General features: G+C 35.1%; 1 protein-coding gene across 5 annotated transcripts in view; it reads left to right on the top strand.

Annotated features, from left to right (window-relative positions):
- Positions 1–19,435, top strand: part of LRRC49 (leucine rich repeat containing 49) — a 154,213-nt gene that overhangs the window by 100,823 nt on the left and 33,955 nt on the right. For all 5 annotated transcript variants that reach the window (XM_054451461.2, XM_054451462.2, XM_054451463.2 and 2 more), the window contains 3 exons: positions 11,558–11,795; positions 12,985–13,170; positions 15,985–16,094. In XM_054451461.2, the coding sequence (XP_054307436.1) occupies positions 11,558–11,795; positions 12,985–13,170; positions 15,985–16,094 (534 nt within the window). The remainder of the gene's footprint in view (positions 1–11,557; positions 11,796–12,984; positions 13,171–15,984; positions 16,095–19,435) is intronic.

Genomic DNA, 19,435 nt, shown 5'->3' on the forward strand with positions numbered 1-19,435 from the left:
AGATGAGTCTATCCTTTTTATTTTTCCCACTTTGTACATTGCAACTTCTATCAGCTATACTTTTGTAATTTCCCTTGTGATTTCTTCTTTTTCCAGTGGTTGTTTAAGACTGCAGTGTTTAATTTGTGAATTTACCAGATTTGTTCATTGTGGTCAGAGAAGACATTTTGTAGAATTTAATCTTTTTAGATTGATTGAGACTTGCTTTATGGCTGAACATACGGTCTATCCCAGAGAATTTTCCATGCGTACTTGAGAAGAATATGTATTCTGCTGTTGTTGGGTGGGGTTTTCTATATATGTCTGTTAGTTGGTTTTATAGTGTACTTCAAGTCCTCTTTACTTGCTGATCTTCTGTCTGGTTGTTCTATCCATTATTGAAGGTAGGGTATTGAAGTCTCCAACTATTATTGTAGAACTGTTTCTTCTTTCAACTTTGTCCATTTTGCTTCATATATTTTAGATGTTAAGTGCATATACCTTTATAATTGTTATACCTTCCTTATGGATTAACCAATTTTTCAATATAAAATGTTCTTCCGTGACTCTCATAAAAATATTTGATATAAAATCTATTTAACATAATATTAGTAGCTACTCTGGCTCTCTTTTGGTTACTGTTTGCATGGAATATCTGTTTCTATTCTTTCCATTTCATCCTATTTGTGTCTTTTAATCCTGTAGAAAGCATATACTTGGAGCTTTAAAAAAAAAAATCCTGGCTGGGAGTGGTGGTTCACACCTGTAATCCTAGCACTTTGGGAGGCTGAGGCGGGTGGATAACCTGAGGTCAGGAGTTCGAGACCAGCCTGGCCAACATGGCGAAACCCCGTCTCTACTAAAAATATGAAAATTAGCCAAGTGTGGTGGTGCATGCCTGTAATGCCAGCTACTCAGGAGGCTGAGGCAGGAGAATCACTTGAACCCAGGAGGTGGAGGTTGCAGTGAGCCAAGATTGCGCCATTGCACTCCAGCCTGGGCGACAGAGCATGACTCCATTTTGAAAAAAAGAAAATCCTTTCTGCTAATTTCTGCCTTTTAATTTGGGTAGTTTAATCTTTGAAGTCCTGATAAGGAAGGACACACATCTACCATTTTGTTACTTGCTTTCTATCTGTTGTATATCCTTTTTTGGTTCCTCAATTCTTTCATTGCTTTCTTCTTTTGTATTTAACTGATTTTCTTAGTGTACCATTTTTGATCCCTTTCTTGTTCCTTTTACTATACATTTTCTAGCTATTTTTTTAGTTGTTACTCTGGGGATTACAATTAACATTTTAATTTAGCTAGTTAGAATTAATACCAATCTAGTTGTAATAGTATATAAGAACTTTGCTTCTGTTTAGCTCTACTCCCTTTTCTGTTACTATTTTCAGAAATTACATCTTTAAACATTGTATGCACATTATAGATTTATAATTATTTTTATGCATTTTTCTTCTAAATCATATTTTAAAAAGAGGAATTACCACCTTAAAAATTCAGTAATACTGGCTTTTATTATGAACCTGTGTAATCACCTTTCTTGGTGTTATTTCTTCATATGACTTCAAGTTACCAACTAATGTTCTTTAATTTCCAGAGAACTTCCTTTAGCATTTCCTGTAGGTCAGGTATACTAGTAATAAACTCCCTCAGCTTTTGTTTATCAGGGAATGTCTTAATTTCTCTCTTATTTGTGAAGTCCAGTTTTGCCATATATAATTCTGGGTTGACAGATTTTTTTTTTTTCTTTCAGCACTTTAAATATATCACCCACTACTTTCTGGTCTCCATGATTTCTGATGAGAAATCAGCTGTTTTTCTTATTGATTATCCCTTGTCCATTATGAGTCACTTGTCTCTCACTACTTTCAAGATTGTCTCTTTATTTTTGTCTTTCAGTAGTTTGGTTATAATGTGTCATAGATGTGGATCTATGAGTTTATCCTAGTCAGAATTCCTTGAGCCTCTTGGATATGTTGTTTTATGTCTTTTATCAAATTTGGAAAGTTTCTGGCCATTGTTTTTTCAAATATTCTTTCTGCTTTTTTTTCTCTCATGTCTGTGCTTCTGAAACTCCCATTATGTTTATGTTGGTATGCTGAATAGTGTCCCACAGTTTTCCTGGTTCTGTTCATTTATCTTTATTCTTTATTTAACCTCACTCCTCAGACTACATAATTTAATTGACCTAAGTTTACTGATTCTTTCTCCTGCCTGCTAAAATCTGCTGTTGAAGCCCTCTAGAGAGCTTTTCAGTCATTGTACTTTTCAACTCCAGAATTTCTATTTGATTCCTTTTTAATTTCCATTTCTTTATTGATATTCTTTATTTGGTGAGACATCATTCCTGGTTTTCCTTAGTTATTTCAGCATATTTAAAATAGTTGACTTAAAAGTTTTTGTCTAGCAAGTCCAATGCCTGGGCTTCCTCAGGGACAGTTTCTGTTCATTTCTCTTTTTCCTGTGAGTGGGTTAGTCTTTCTTGTTTCTTTGTATGCATCATATTTTTTGTTGAAACTGGACATTCATGTGACAACTCCGGAGATCAGATCATTCCTCCTCCTTAGGGTTTGTTGTTGCTGCTTGTTTTGATTGTTGCCTTCTATTTGTTTAATGACTTTCCTAATTATTTCTGTGAAGACTATATTATTTATCATGTGTACCCACTGAAATCTCTGTTCTTTTAGCTTAGTGGTCAGTTAGTGATTTTCAGAGATTTTCTTAAATGCCTGGAGAAAAAAGGAAAAAATAAACCTCTCCCAGACTCTATAGATTGGTTCTGTTTTGAGGCACTCTTTCACTGCTTATCTAGGCAGTTTACCACTCTGCCTTAACCTTCATTCCTGCTTGTGTGGAACCTGAAGATCAGCCAGGGATTAGGGTTAGGGTTAAGGTTAGTGTCTTCTCAGGTCTTTTCCAAACATGTGTCTGGCCCTGGACATATATGTGGCCTTTTAGATTCCCTGGACTCACAGGAGCTTCTCAAAACTCTATTCTCCCAGACATCTCTTTCCCTAGCCTCTTCCTTCTCAGCCTTTTTGGTCTGTCTGTTGCTTGCTGCAGCTACTATCCCTTGTCCAATGTAGTGGCAGCTAATACATTTTTGCCTTTAAATACTTTCAACAAATGCCACTTAGAAGCCACCTCGGCCCTAGGGAAGCTCCAAGGCAAGTGATACAAAGGCAAGCCCTTGAGCTAATCCTTCAGAGAGCCACCAAACATGTCAAAACACACAACTACAACTTTTTGAGAATATGGTCCGCATTGCTTCCTCTGTTGCCAGCAACCTGCACCAGGAATGTGGGCTGTTCAACTTCAAGGCCACCACGAAGCTGGGGAGTGGGGAATGGTAACAGGGTAAGTTAAGATGCTTCAGAACTCTCTTATTGAAATTCAACAGTTTTTCTTTTCTTCATTAAGTGTTTCCCTGGTTTTGTAATTTATTAGATTCCAGATTTCTGAAAAAGTTGATTTTGTTTTTGGGGTTTTTTTGTTGCTAGCATATTTGTTGCTTTTGTGGAGGGATGGAGTGTTTCGCAGTTCCCTACTCTAGCATTTTTGCTCTCTCTTTGGGATTCCAATTTGGCTTTATTCTATGAGTTATACTTTTAAATTTCAAGATTAATGTCATTTATATCTGTTCTATAATCATAAAATTTTGTCAGTTGGTAGCACTTAAAACTTGAAAACTGGTAAACAGTATTTAAGTCACTATAATATAACAATTTTTTACTTTACAGTAAAGGATTAAGCTATGATTATGTCTCCTTTTCCGCTTCCTAAGCCACTCTAAGAATAGTCATAGCATCAAATTCAAATGGACCGCTCTTCATTAGACCTTAAAAGTTGTCCAAACCCATGCCACATTTTAGTTTGCCCCATATTTGAGCCATGCCTTTCATATATAGTTTGTTTTTTTCTGGAGTTTCTGATTGCCTTTTTAAAAAATTGAACAAAGAAATTTACTGCTGTTTCTACATTTCTGACTTCTAGAATCTACTCTTTTTGAAGCCTGTCTCCGTGATCTAATTTAGACTCATCATTTGCTTTTGGGCCATTCTTTATAGTTTATTATTTTATATCATATTATTAGTAGCCTTTGATTTTTTTCTTGTGTTATGTGTCTTTCTCATATCTTCAAGTATTTCTGTCCTCTCAACCTCTCGATGGTAGAGTTCTTCAGATTTTGGTCCTGGGCTCTCTTCACACTCTCTGCTTTCCCCCTAGGCAGTCTTGTACATGCCTTTGACTTTAAATACCATTTATATACTGAAGACACAAAAATATATACCTGTTCCTTTATGGTTTACCCACTTAGATTGTGTTTAGGAAAACAAGTCCTTTACCACATTGAGATTTTAAAAACATTCTCCTATTTTGTCTTCCTAAAGGTTTAACATTTGGCCTTTTTTATTTAAATTTTTATTATACCTGTAATTGATTTTTATATTTGAGGTTAAGTTCTGATTTGGGTGGGGAGGGGTTCTCCTTCCATAGGAATAGTTACCCTAGTGCTATTTATTGACTGTTCTTTCCTTTCTCATTGAACTGCAATGCCACTCTGTGAGACTTTTGTTGGCAGTGAGAGAAGCAGGTGGGAGAGACCTTTTACAGATCTTCAATTAATGCCCCTGTGTTCAGTCTCACTTCTCATTCCCATCCTCCATCATACTTACTGTTAGTTGCTTTCCAGAGTTCCGCTGAGCAATTTGGCTGCCATCTTTTTCTTATTTCCAGTGCATATTTGAGAATACAGCGCTTTTTTATCCTTCTTCATCACTTAACACTTTTTCTTTCTAGCTTCCAGAAATTTTCTGAAATCTCCTGCTGCCAATAGTCTTCCCCTACTGCGCTTGTTGTTGTTGCGGGTTTATGTCTTTTTCGTTACTTTACTATTCTTCAATGGGGTCTTGGAGGGAGAGCTTTTAAACACATGTGCTTAGTCTATCTGCTATTTTTTTTTGAGACAGAGTCTCACGCTCTGTCCCCCAGGCTGGAGTGCATTGGCACAATCTTGGCTCACTGCAACCTCTGCCTCCCGGGTTCACGCCATTCTCCTGCCTCAGCCTCCCGAGTAGCTGGGACTACAGGTGCCCGCCACCAAGCCCGGCTAATTTTTTGTATTTTTAGTAGAGACAGGGTTTCACCGTGTTAGCCAGGATGGTCTCGATCTCCCGACCTCGTGATCCACCCACCTCGGCCTCCCAAAGTGCTGGGATTACAGGTGTGAGCCACCGCACCCGGCCGTCTATCTGCTATTTTTATCTGAAAGTACAAAGTGAAGAATTTTAAACATTAGAGGTTATATTTCTACATTTTCTGTAAGTCTTCAAAAAGATAATTAAATTTTATCATTTGGGACCTTGAATGATACAATTTAACTATTTCTGAACATACAAAGCTAGTCAGAGGGCCGCAAAGTTTCTTATCTAGTGTTTCAATTCATTTTTTAATACTGCATAGGGTTTTCCATTTTTAATAATAATTTATATTTATAGTCTTTAGTATTTCATAATGCCAAAAAAGTGGATAATTCTTGGGTTACAATGTCTGTAACCTTTGGCTTATGGGTGTGTAACTAAATGCTTAGAAACAAGTCTCCATGAAAAAATTATAGACACAAAAAGGGAAGAAATTCTCTAAAACTTTGCTATATCCCACTAATGATTTCACTATTCACTGTACTTGGGACAGCTCTACAGTAAAATGACATATTGCAGGTTTCTTTTCTCTGGCAGAAATTGGAAAGTACTTGGTGTAATGTTTTTTTTGCTTACATTGGATGCATGCAGGGAAGCTGGGTTATTTTTGGTCATTTCCTGTCTATGAACACTGTGGTATTTTAGCCAACACTACTATAATAAAATATAATGCATACAATGAATTTTCACACCTATGAATGTTGTAATAGAAATTCATAAAATAAATTATTATAGGAATCAGCACCACTTATTCACTGGGAAAAGAATCTTCCGAAATATTTTAAGTCTTTCTGTTCAGGCCTGTTACGAAAAGCCTAAATGTTAAGAAAACAATAATAATCCTCCTAAATAATGTCTCTTTTCATCTAGACATTTAAGAGTATGTTCTACATTTAGCTGGGCTTTCAGAGTCATTACTTTATTGCATTGAGCTAGTCACCCTGTCTTTTCTTAGGGTCCTTTATTGAAAAGGCATAGGATATTTTCGTGACTTTTTTTTTTTTTTTTTTTTGAGATGGAATTTTTGAGGCTGGAGCACAATGGTGCAATCTCGGCCCACCGCAACCTCTGCCTCCCAGGTTCAAGCGATTCTCCTGCCTCAGCCTCCTGAATAGCTGGGATTACAGGCATGCACCACCATGCCCAGCTAATTTTGCATTTTTAGTAGAGACGGGGTTTCATCATACTGACCAGGCTGATCTCTAACTCCTGACCTTGTGATCCACCCACCTCGGCCTCCCAGAGTGCTGGGATTACAGGCATAAGCCACTGTGCCCGGCCTCCTGACTTATTCTTATGTAAAGATCAAGTTGAATAGATGAAACTTTGGACTTAAATTAACCACTAAAAATCTTGAAGAGAATTCATATTTGATGTCATTCTGCCTGCTGTTATATAATTAATATTTCAGTTGGAGAATATAATTGGAAATGTGTTGGACTTTATGGGAAAACACATTTTAAACAGATCCTCCAGAGAAGAATACCAGCTTTCTTAGAGTACAGATTTAGACTAGACAGAGGTAGGAAACTGGGTCGGATGACCAGTTACCCACTCTAGAAATCTGACTCACACTTAATCCCACCCTTTCCTTCATTCTCCAGTCAACCACGAAGTCCTACTTTTATTTATTCTTGAATGTCTGATAAATCTGTGTTCTCTTTTATTAATAATAATCATGAAAATGTACTGAGCTAAGTATGAGGCATAGCTTAGAATATTTTTTTCTAATCTTCACAACAACTCTGAAAATATATGTATTATGATAATAATTTACATACAAGGAAACTGAAACTCAAAGAATTAAATAGCTTGCCCCAGAAGTCATCAGTTACCAATGGCAGATCTGGAATTTGAACTAAAGTCTATCTCACTTTCTTGCCATTGCCATTTTGACTACACCATACCATTTTTTGTTATGCCAGCATATGGTCTAGTTGACACTTTTGCAATGGTCTTACTCATCCCCTACATTCCGCCTCTCCCTACTATGTCCTCCACAAAGTTGATTGACTTATTTGTCTGAAGTGGGTCTTTGAGAGCAGAGAGCATATCTTATTCATCTTTGTATCCCTAACACCAGTACCTGATCCGTGCATGATACTTTGGAGGTGCTTAAAAACTTGCATTGAATATAATCTCATCACTTTTTAAATTAAAAAACCTTTTTCTGCTTCTGAACCATGCAGGATAAAATCTGACTTTTCAGGCTCATCTCCAGCTCTTACTCCCCTCCATGTTTCAGTGTTCCTGCCCTGTATTTTAGTGTTCCAGCCATAGAAATATTGTTCAACCCAGCAATCCCATTATTGAGTGTATACCCAAAGGAATATAAATTACTCTAGTATAAAGACACATGCACATATATGTTCATTGCAGCACTATTCACAATAGCAAAGATGTGGAATCGATCTAAATGCCCATCAGTGATATACTGGATAAAGAAAATGTGGGAGGCCGAGGCAGGCAGATCACTTGAGGTCAGGAGTTCGAGACCAGCCTGGCCAACATGGTGAAACCCCGTCTCTACTAAAAATACAAAAATTAGCTGGGCATGGTGGCATGTGCCTGTAATCCCAGCTACTCGGGAGGCTGAGACACAAGAATCTCTTGAATCCGGGAGGCAGAGGTTGCAGTGGGCTGAGATTGTGCCACTGCACTCCAGCCTGGGTGACAGAGTGAAACTGTGTAAAAAAAAAAAAAAGAGAGAAAATGTGGTACATATACACCAAGGAATACTATGCAGCCATAAAAAAGAATGAGATCATGTTATTTGCAGGGACATGGATGGAGCTGGAGGCCATTATCGTTAGCAAACTAACACAACAGAAAATCAAATACCGCATGTTCTTACTTATAAGTGGGAGCTAAATGATGAGAATACAGGAACACACTGAAGGGAAAGACACACCAGGGCCTATTGGATGGTAAAAGGTGGGAGGAGGAGGAAAAATAACTAACGGGTACTAGGCTTAATATCTGGGTGATGAAATAATCTGTAAAATAAACCCCCATGACACAGTTTGCCTATGTTACAAACCTGTACATATACCTCTGAACTTAAGAGTTAAAAAAAGAAATTATTCTTACATAAATATATTATACATAATCAGGTTTTATTTTCCATACAAAATAAAATCTGTGTCAGGTTTGCACATGTGCCCCTGAACTTAAAGTAGTTATTCCTGCGCCCTTCTTCATTCTGTTTTCCCAACTTCTGCTCCTGATAAAAATCTGCTATTTATCTCTCAAGGATCAGTTTTTAAACTTGACTTTCCCCCTCTGGAAGAATTAGTCATTCCTTTCTCTGTGTTCCCTTAGCATATGGTTTAAATATTCATTATATCACAATAAGCACATTTTATTATATTTAATATATATATTCATCTTCCTCTCCACCCCACCCATCCAGATTGAGAGCTCTTTGAGGGCAAATATATCTTGATTTATTATTATATCCCCAATGCTTAACACAATATCTGACACATAATAAGTTCTCCACAAAAACCTATTTGTTTAATGAGATACTGAGGTCATTTTAGTTTAGAAATTATATCCCATGTGTTTATTAGGTTGATTGCAGAGTAGGATTAGAGCAGCTATATTTCTGAAACTATCACCCAGTAAAAGTGAGCAATAATTTTGCTATATCCAGAAACCTTTGTATGATCTCAATGTTGATTGTTCTTATCAATACAGATGATTTAGTGGCATGTGCCAGAATTCTTAGCACAGTGTTTTGTAGATAGTGGGCTTTCAGGACATGTTAGGTGAATGAAAGAAAGAAAGAATTAATTAGTTAATTAATTAATATGTGTGTATGTATAACTAAAAAGATGTACCCATATCTGCTAAGGATACAAGGAAAACTAGAAGAACAATCCCCAAAATATAAACATTGTTTGGCAAGCTAAGTCATTTTTTAATGGAGCTCAGAACACACTTTCCCAGAGGAGCAAATTTGTAAACATTGGCCAGAGTTTAAGGCTAAACTCAAAAGCTTCCTTCAGAAAATAACTGAAATGGGTTAGGTGTTATATGGCCTGTTTACTAGGTGCTAGTGAAAAGGATGAGCCTGTCTGCATCCCAGGAGACTTGCCATTTGTTTTTACCAAATGGGCATGTGATAGCTATATAAATTGGAAATTACTTCTGCTTTGTTTTGTAACCATGTCACTGTTTTGCTGAATGTAGCCTTGTTTATTATGTCACTTATTTCCTGAAGAGTTTACTTGACAAGCCCTTTACACAAAATAAATATTCCCTTTCTGATGACAGACTTTTTATTGTGGAGCTTATATTCTTAAACTTTTAATTATGTGGAAAAAGAAAGGCAAGACACTTTTAAATATATGATGTGGAGCAACATCATTTCCCAAAGGATTTGTTGATGTTTTTGATACATAACTCTGATTCCCCATCATTTTTACATTAAACTTTTTTGCTGGTTACTGTGGCCATCAGGCATCCCTATGTGGGTAAACCTTCTTGCTAACCCCTATTCTGTGTCTATATCACTGATTCTGCCCCTTTACTGAAACTATAGCTTATGGTTCAAACATCCTTCTTAAGATATAATACATACTCATTAAAAACTTCATCATTGTCCCACTTCATTAATTCATCCAAGAAATACGTATTGAGCAGAGCATAGGCTAGGAGCTGTACTAGATGTTGGATCTACTATAGTAATTGTGACAAAAATCAAGCCCTCAAGGATCACTGTGTTTAGTAAGAGAGATAGATAAGGCAACAAGTGATTGCAGTACAATGTGGCAAGTATTGTAATAGCAATATGCACTCTTTTCATCTTCTTTGTTTTAGTGGCAGTGAAGCTGTCCTTTGTTCTGTTCCAGTATTGATTATATAAGCAACCTCAATGAGATATAATCTAACTCAATGTATCACACAAAGCACAATGTATGGAACTAATTGTTAAGTTAGTTTTTCCTATTATCAGCCTTCACCTTTCTAAGATTATCATCTAAGACCATTCATGTACTACTACTCATTGGATATTTGATTTTTGTCACATAATAATCATTGTCTTAAGTGCTAGTCTGGTAGAAATCGAGCCTTTTTGTATTTTCTTGGTTGCATATTCACTTAAAGTAGACTGATGTTATTACTCATCTTGTTATTGAATAAAAAAATGTGTAGAAGGTTAACTGTTACCTCTGAAATAAGTATGATAAACAACAGGGCAGCGCTTTCTTAGTTTTATCCCTTAACATCATTGTAAACGTTTGAAGATCTTTAATAATTCATTCAGTATACATTGTTAAAAGCTAAGTACTAGATTTTGGGTCCCCAAAGATGAAAAAATATATAATCTCTAGCCTCACTCACTATCTGGAATAACAGGCAAAATTGTAAGCATAAAATTGTAATATAGTTATGAGAAGTGTGTTCCAGGAGTGTACCAAAGACCATGGGAGCACAAGTAAGAGTGAGACACTAATTTTAGTAGGGGCAAATAAATTCTGGATGAAAGCAGAAATCCCAGAAGGAAGATGCAGAAACAAAAACCATGCTTTAAGTTTTGAGGTTGGGTAAAACCAACAGTTATGTCTCTATTAACAAAGCAGATAATATGAGTTGGATTAAGATATTTCATTTATTCTGTAGCTATCATTTAGATAGCCTTATATAAAAAAGGTGGCTTCTACCTTGGAAATAATAATTACCAAATTCAGTGCAGTATGAGAAGCATGTATATATATATAGTGTGTGTGTATATATAATATAAATAATGATTCGTTTTCACTATTTCTTATTTCAAAGTGAGGAGGAAATCTACACTGATTTGACTGATTATAACTGTAGTATACACTTTAAAAATTTCAAAAACCATTGAAGTATCCAAAAGTAGAAAGTTAGAGTTACCCTCTAATACAACCTCTGAGAAATAAACTATTTTTAGCAGTTATTACTTGGTTCATAAACATATTTTTATATGTATGGTTCTTACTATAGAAATACTAATTTGTAAACTGCACTTTTTTTCTAGTCATAAAAGTTTATAGATTGGGAAAACCTATCTGTATTGACATGAAAAGATAACCATAATGTAGTAAACGGCTTGTTTTAAAACTAAAGGGAATATTAGTTATCTTTCATGGATAGAAATAATTTGGGTTTAGAGGTGATCTTTTTTGTTCGTAATGTGCCTCTTTTTAAATTAAAATATATGATTAGAATAATACAAAACTGCCAGATAGTCTATTGAAAATTAGTCTTTAAGACTCTAGGTTTAATTACTGAAATGAAAAAAGAATATAAAATTGTGAAGAGCTTTTCTGACAGGTCATTATACTGTTAGGTATTCTGCATGTTATCTTTCATTTAAAATTATACTTTGGGTTTTCCAGGCCTCTAGACTCAGGACTCAACAATGCTTTACAAGGTTTATCTGTCGTAGACACATACCTTGTTGAAGTGGACGGGGATACACTTTCCCTGTATGGCTCAGGAGCACTGGAATCTCTCGATAGGAATTGGAGTGTTCAAACAGCAGGAATGATCACAACAGTCTCCTTCACTTTCATAGAATTTGATGAAATCGTCCAAGTGCTTCCTAAACTGAAGATTAAGTTTCCTAATTCTCTGGTAAATATTTCCTTTTAGTAGTATATTTGAATTATTCTTAGTCAATGACTTGTGTGTTCAGGCCAAAGACCTGTTTTAACTTGTATTTATGTAGTTTCTATCTGGCAGGAAGATTTAAATTTTGTGTTGATTTTCTTGAGCTAGGATTTAAATTAGTATTCATAAATGCCCTTGAAGTTTTATCTTAACATTTGAAATTTTATCTCGAAAAAAATGATCCTTTGTGGAGTAGAAAAAGACTGATATAATTTTATTCAAGTTATATATTTCTACTTTATAAATTATTCACCTTACCACATGGCCTTATGTATTCACCTATTGTACCTGGTAATGGTGAAATAGATATTTACTGTATAATTTTTACAGTTGTCCCCTAACAATGTTGAAAATAATTTTAATAGCTCATTAAAATTACTTTGAGAAGTTAGCCTTCCTCAATTATGGTGTCATTGTATTATTTAGTATGCATTTGTAGAAACTGATTTCTGTAATGAGTTCTCTCTTGAGTTTTTATTATTGTTGTGTTTTTCTCTGTCAGCCAAGAGACTTCCCTCACTTGCCTTTTTGGTGGGTTTTTGTTTTTATTTTCACTTCATTCTCCCTAAAAAAGATAGTTAGGGGTGGAGACAGTATGTTTAGAAAAGAGCATCTAGATTCACAGACAGAATGCTTGAGTTAACATTGCAGTTTTAGTGATTTGATTTTTCTGTAGCCAGTATAACTATCCTGCGTAGTGTTTGGCAAGATACAAGTAATAATAACTAACTAGTTCTTCTCAGGAAAATTGTGGGGGCCTGTATTTATAAAGTTCTGAAATTTTCATTTCCAGTCTTTTTAAAAAAATGTATTTAATGTCAATGTAAAGCATATAAAATCAATAATTCCTGAAAGAATCTGCATTATTTGATATTTATGTAACTTTAAAGAATGTTTGTTTATAAGTGAGACTGTCATTTATAGAAGGAGTCACCCAGAATTCAATATTGGATGGATTCCATCAATGGTGCATTGGATGAATTAAAGTTATGTAAGTTTAGTACATTCAGTTGATTTAATGTAATTGAAAATATATTTGCTAAGCCTAAAGTTTACATATTTACCTGGGGAATGATTAGTGAAGCTTTAATGTTAATATTTCAATATGGTTAAAATCAATATTCTGGTCTGTATTTGTGTTTTATCATTGCAGCACCTTAAGTTCAAGGAAACAAATCTTGTAATGCTGCAGCAATTTAACGCACTAGCGCAACTCCGTCGTATTGACCAGTTGACAATTGATCCTCAAGGAAATCCAGTTGTCAATTTTACACTCTGGAAATACTATGTACTGTTTAGGCTAAGCCATTTTAGTATGCAGAAAATAAATGGAACAGAGGTAAGCTAAAAACTAGATGAATTATAGAATAAAAATATTCCTTCTTAGGGGAAATAGTTACTTTAAATGTTTAGGAATTTAAGTAACCATGATAGAACATTTGAGATATAATGTTTTTTTTTAAATTGACATTTAAAATGTCAAAAGGCTAAGAATCTATTTTAAAACTTCCAAAGAACTAAACAAATTGTAAAAATAAAATAGTAACCAGGTTATAGTGAATGGCAAATACTTATACTGTTGTTTGTAAGCATTCAGTGAAATAAAATGGTGGGGCGACAGTTAAAAATAAAAATAAAAAATAACTCTTTTATAAGTAATGTGATCTTTGTATTTCTCAAAGTACTTTGCAGACTGCCTGGTATGCAAGAGGGGATAAGGAAGTAAAACTTAAATGTCAACTAATAAGGGTATTGTGGTAGAGAAAGGGAAGGATAAAATGGAAAAAAAAGGGGAGGAAGAAGATGACTTAAATACTTACAGAAAGAAGAGATGAAAAGGAGAAATAAGCCAGGAAGAAAGATAAAATAAGAGAAAGTGAAAATAAGAGAAAAAGAAAATAAGTATAAGTAAATGTCTGGACCGCTTTGTTAATAGCTGGTAGCAACCACTGTGCCATGACTACATTGGTGGGTAACTCAGGTCTGGAGCTGAATAGCTGGAAAATTATTAGTGAAAAGTTATTTTTAGATTGATTCTGCTAAGCTTGTCACAAGGTAATCCCCCAGCTACTCAAAAGCCATGTTCTTTTAAAATATTAATTTGGAAGGAAAGAGAGAAGCTATGCTTCCACCTCTACTGAATTTAAACACTCCTCCAGAAGAAAAAAATATCTTTAATATGTTGTTAGTCTTATTACAATATCTCTTGAAATTCAGAAGACCTCTTTATTATAAGATTAACTGTAATCAACTTTCTGGCACGGTAACTGTATTTCCCTGCAGCTGATACAGTACAGGTAGATACTTAACTCCAAAAATTCAGCATACTGTGAGGAGACTGTACATCTCTGGATCAATGTACAAGCAGCTATATGAAATTTGCATCAACCATGGTATTTCTGTAACCTCAGAATCAGCCATCTGCTGAAGATGTTGGGTAAATCTGAACCTTCAGATGACTTTTAATTTCTCCAGCTAGTTCTCAAGAGGGTTGGCTCAGTCTTGTGTACTCACGTATACTATTTGGTACTTCCCCTGAGGTGAGGTTGTGAGTCCCTGGAAGGACCTAATAATTAGTCCTAAAGGTTTTCAAAGTTAGCCCAGACTGGAAATAGAATGGTTATTTTTACTATGAGTGAGTGATTCTCCCTTAATTGAGGTAACAAACCGTTACCTCAGTTAACCCTAAATGGTGTATTTACCCAGATATGGATTATTACTAGAATAATACCCATTATTATCAAACTTTGAATCAGGCAGGAATAGTATAGTTATATAAAGTGGAGAAGAATTAGAAAGAATTAGAAAGAACCAATATAATTTATTCTGATTTAAATTTCTGAAAATCTCAATGCCAGGGATATTTGACACTTTATTAAAATACCTAAATTATATTTCTGTTTGTTAAGTCCTTGACCTTAGATAGTAATGTTACACTGCATTTTTACTTCTCTGTGTATAAAAAAGAATGATATTGCTTGAGGTAGAATTAAATTGAATTAATAGCATCAAGAAAACATGGAGTAGAGGCCTGCATTGGCCACTAGGTGACTGTATTGGACCAAACACTACTTAGTTATTAGCTAAGGAAGAATTTGAAGTCTCCTTAACTGTGAAGATCCAGGGAAGGGAAGAGAGTTAGCCTGCACTGATTCATATGTATGTTTGTGAATTATTGGTTTGTTTTTAAGAAAATGCCTGTGAAGAGTATTACAGATAGTGTCAGGAACAAATTTTCAAAAGATCCAAAATTTAATTATACCAGGGTTTCTAAACCTTGGCTCTGTTGACATTTTGAGCCAGATAATTCTTTGTTGTGGGGGCTGTCCTCTGCATCGTGACATGTTTAACAGCAACCCTGGTCTCTACCCACTAGATGCCCGTAATGTCCAGAAATAACTAAACATGTCTCCAGACATTGCCAATTGTTCTGTAGGGGGCAAAATGGCTCTTGGCTGGGATCATTGAATTATATATAGACAAAAAAACATTATTTAAAATGTAAGCAACCCTATTTTATATTAAAGAAAATATCCCCAGATTAGTAATACAGGTACTGCTTTCAGCTTTTAGTACTTTCTTGGTTAATGTAAGAATGGGTCCTCACAGGGTATACTTGTGACAAGTTATTCTTTTTGGGGATAAAGACTGATAGAATGAACAGGAGCATCCTTGCTAATTCAGTGAAAGTTCCATCTCTCAGGAAGGGACAAAATTATCCCTATAGGAGCAAGGTATGACCAACACCTTGGCTTACCTTTGACACATTATTAAAATGAACCTATCCCATTGATACTTGGGAATTTTTTCCTCTAAATCATTCTAATCCAAGAAGCTATAGGATTTCTGAAAAAAAAAATACTAAAAATTGAAGGTACCTCAAGTGTAATTCTCAGGAAAGACAGCTTCTAAATCAGAGCTGACCCATCACCTCCAATCAACTTCCATCATCATGAACCACAATTATACATCTTCATTTTAACTCAAGAAAGAAAAATATCAATGAAAACTCTTCTTTCCACAGCACAGGAGAATGTGCTTTTGTGGGCTTACAAGATAATATTTAATCTGGATCTCTCTTTGGGATTATATTAGTTTTATCCAGCTAAGAGATGGTGTCATTTTTTTACCCCTTTCTATTGTGTCTCTTCAGGTGACACAGAATGATATGATAATGGCTGAAAGGCTCTTTGGAATCTTAGCACATGTAGCGTCTTCTGAGTTACCCCAGTATCGTCTGATTTCCATTCTGGGTGATGCCAGGTAACCTTTAATTTTTGTAGTTTTTTATAGAATTACTGTTACACTAGAAAAAGAAATAAATTCCACATACCTCTTAACTATGCTAATTATGTGTTCCATAAACATGTATCCTAGACTGGCCCTATTGAAAGTGTTGGGGATCTTAAGATAAATAAGATGAAGTCCTTATTCTCATATGGCTTATAGCCTAATAAGTTAAAGATATACACAAACAATTAAAACGTAATATTTCAGGTGCTACAAGGGAAGGCTGTAGGAGGGACTAACCATATTTTGGAATAACACTGGGGAAGGCTTCACAAAGGAGATAACATTTTATCTAGTTCTTTGGGAATGAGTAGGAGTTTTCAGGTAGAGGATATGGGGAAAAGATATCTGCAAAAGCACAAGTAATTGTAAATAGCTCAGTATAATTGGAACATGGGATGATTATGAATAAATGATAGGAAATGAAGCTAGAAAGATTGATTGTGGTCTGACTTGAAGAGCTTTCCAATCCATGCCAAGCAAAAATGAAAACTTGTTTTGTAATGAAGCACAAGCAATCATATAATTGGATTTACATTCTAGAAAGGCTGCCATTTGAGCAGGCAGAGCTTGAAGTAACGAAGACCAATCAAGTGGTTACTCTGTAGGCCAGGAGAGATTATGAGGGCCTGAGCCAAGGCAGCAAGATGGAGAAGAGGAAACCTGACAGAACACACTAACTGACGAGGTGGAGCATGGATGAAGAAATAGTCAAGGATGGTTGACCAGTCATGATTCAGTTACAGATCATACAAGTCACTCTGGTTAGAGTAAGCAAGGAATTAGATATCTACAAAATATTTGAAAGCGTTGAGGAAGCAGTTTCTAGACTGAGCCTCCAGAGATATCTCCCAGAATTATACCATAGAACAAGCCCACAAAGGAAACTGCCTCCTTGCTATGGTCAGGGAGCACTTTGCTACAGTCAAGGACAACAGGAGACTGTTGTCCCAGCTGTGAGCACCAGGATCATACCATTTTAACTGAGCTGAGGATCAGGAAGTTACCTACTCTGCTCCCCAGAATCTGGCTCCAGAACCATGTTACCCTACTATAATTTACACTAACAAAGTGAGTCTTTTGCATGCTATTCCTACTTCCCCACTTAGCCCAGTTCTGAATTCAAATCTTACCCAAGTGTATCTGATAGATGGAATATAAATCCCATCTAAAACCCACAAAACCATTCTGAAAAAAAAAGGAGGCATTGAATTCAAGAAACAATGATGTAGAAAGAAATCAGTAAAAATTATAGTTGTCTGAATAAGTATTAATGTATAATGTTAAAAAGATTAAATAACCTACTAGTAAAAATCCAAGAAAATCCTAAGAGAATGTAAGTTAAAGTTTACTTTCTTTCCATGTTTAGGTGAGACAATAGGTACTAATTAACAACAAAAATTGATGGAAAAATACACGTTTGTGTGTATTAAAATATTAAGGGTTTTCATTAGAAAAAGATTAGATGGATAATTTCTAAACTACTAAAAGGAAAAAAGTGATCAACGAAAAGCAGGAAGAAAAAAAAGCATTTGGGTTATCACCATAAATATTAATAAAGTCTTCTATTAATAGATGCTCTCAGATTGAATTAAAAACATGTTTTTCAGAGATACCCCTAAAAAATCCCTAAAGGCTTAAAACAAAGGGATGGGAAATATATAATAAGCTAAATACCAACAACAAACAGATACAGGAATATTAGTGGTTAATAATGACAGAGTTGATGACACTAAAAACTATAATCCACCAGAAAATAGTTATGAAACAGTGTAACTAAGACTACAGCTTTTAAATATATCAACAAATACAAGCATATATTGACAAATTTTTCAGTTGTTATAATAGTCATTAATATGCTTCTTTCATAAATCAGATCAAATCAACTAAAATAAGAAAGACTATAGAGGATTTGCATAACATAGTTAACACATTTTATCAAATAAATATACTTAAAATCTTGTGTTGACAACCTTATTCCCAATTCAGAAAAAAACACATATTTTATTCAAACATCTATGGAATGTTTGTAAAAGTTGAACATCTATTAAACTCAAAGTAAATCTTCAAGTATCTCAAAAAGCATACTCATACAGATCACATTTTCTAATCATATTATAAAATTAGAAAATAATGGGTCAGGATAGCCAAAAACTTATCTAGTTGGAATTGGGGTGGGTAGTGGGGTAGACAGTGGACGCAAGCTTCCAGAAAACAAAATACAAATGCCTTTAAACTTTAAGAAGAGGATGTTTGGTCAAAGTTATAGACAACCAAATTTTAAAATAATGAGATAACTTTGTGGGAAAAGACTAGAAGTTTGATGATATGCAGCAGCAGTCCTCAACCTTTTTGGCACCAGGGACTGGTTTCATGAAAGACAATTTTGCCATGGACGGTTGGGGCTGGAGGATGGTTTTGGAATGAAACTGTTCCACCACAGGCATTAGATTCTCATAAGGAGTGGGCAACCAAGATCCCTGGCATGTGCAGTTCACAATAGGGTTTGCGTTCCTATGAGAATCTAACGCCACTGCTGATCTGACAGGAGGCGGAGCTCAGTGGTAATGCTCGCCTGCAGTTCACCACCTGCTATGTGGCCCGGTTCCTAACAGGCCATGGACAGGCCTGAATAACACAGTTATTTCACCATGCTATATATCGGGGTCTCCAAGCCCCAGGCTGTGAACTAGGGCTTGGGAACCCCTGATATACAGCATAGCAAAATAGAGTTCTTACATACTTTTGGTGGTAATGAAAGTTACTTTAATTCTTGTTCATAGTAACTTAGCAATATCTAATAAATTGTAAATGTACATACCTTTAGACTTAGCAATTTCACTGAAAGGAATTTGTTCTACAGATAATTTTCTTTACATGAGCACAAATATCTATGTGCAAGGATTTTCATTGCAGCCAGTGTTTATATTAGCAAAAATATGAAAACTCACTAAATGTCCATCAATAGAGCGAGACGAATTACTTGCAGCTCTAAAAATAATTGAATGTTCTTATATGAAACGGTTAAGGTGTTTCAGAAAATAAAAATATAAGGTACAGAACAATTGTATAGTATGCAGCAATTTGTGAGAAATGGGGCATATGTGTCAAAGATACTCTTGTGCAATTTAAAAATATTTGATTTTTTCAAAATGCTTGCCTCTAAGTGTTGAACTGGAGGGAGACACTAGGATTCCAAAGTACATAGATACTTTTTACTCTATGTTTCTATGAACCTCTTGAATTATCTTCTTGCTTTTTGTTCTATCTTGTTTTTTATTGTTTATCCTTTTTTAAAAAGCATTTAAAAATAC

This window comes from Pongo pygmaeus, chromosome 16 (assembly GCF_028885625.2).
Source record: "Pongo pygmaeus isolate AG05252 chromosome 16, NHGRI_mPonPyg2-v2.0_pri, whole genome shotgun sequence".
In the NCBI taxonomy this organism is placed as follows: Eukaryota; Metazoa; Chordata; class Mammalia; order Primates; family Hominidae; genus Pongo; species Pongo pygmaeus.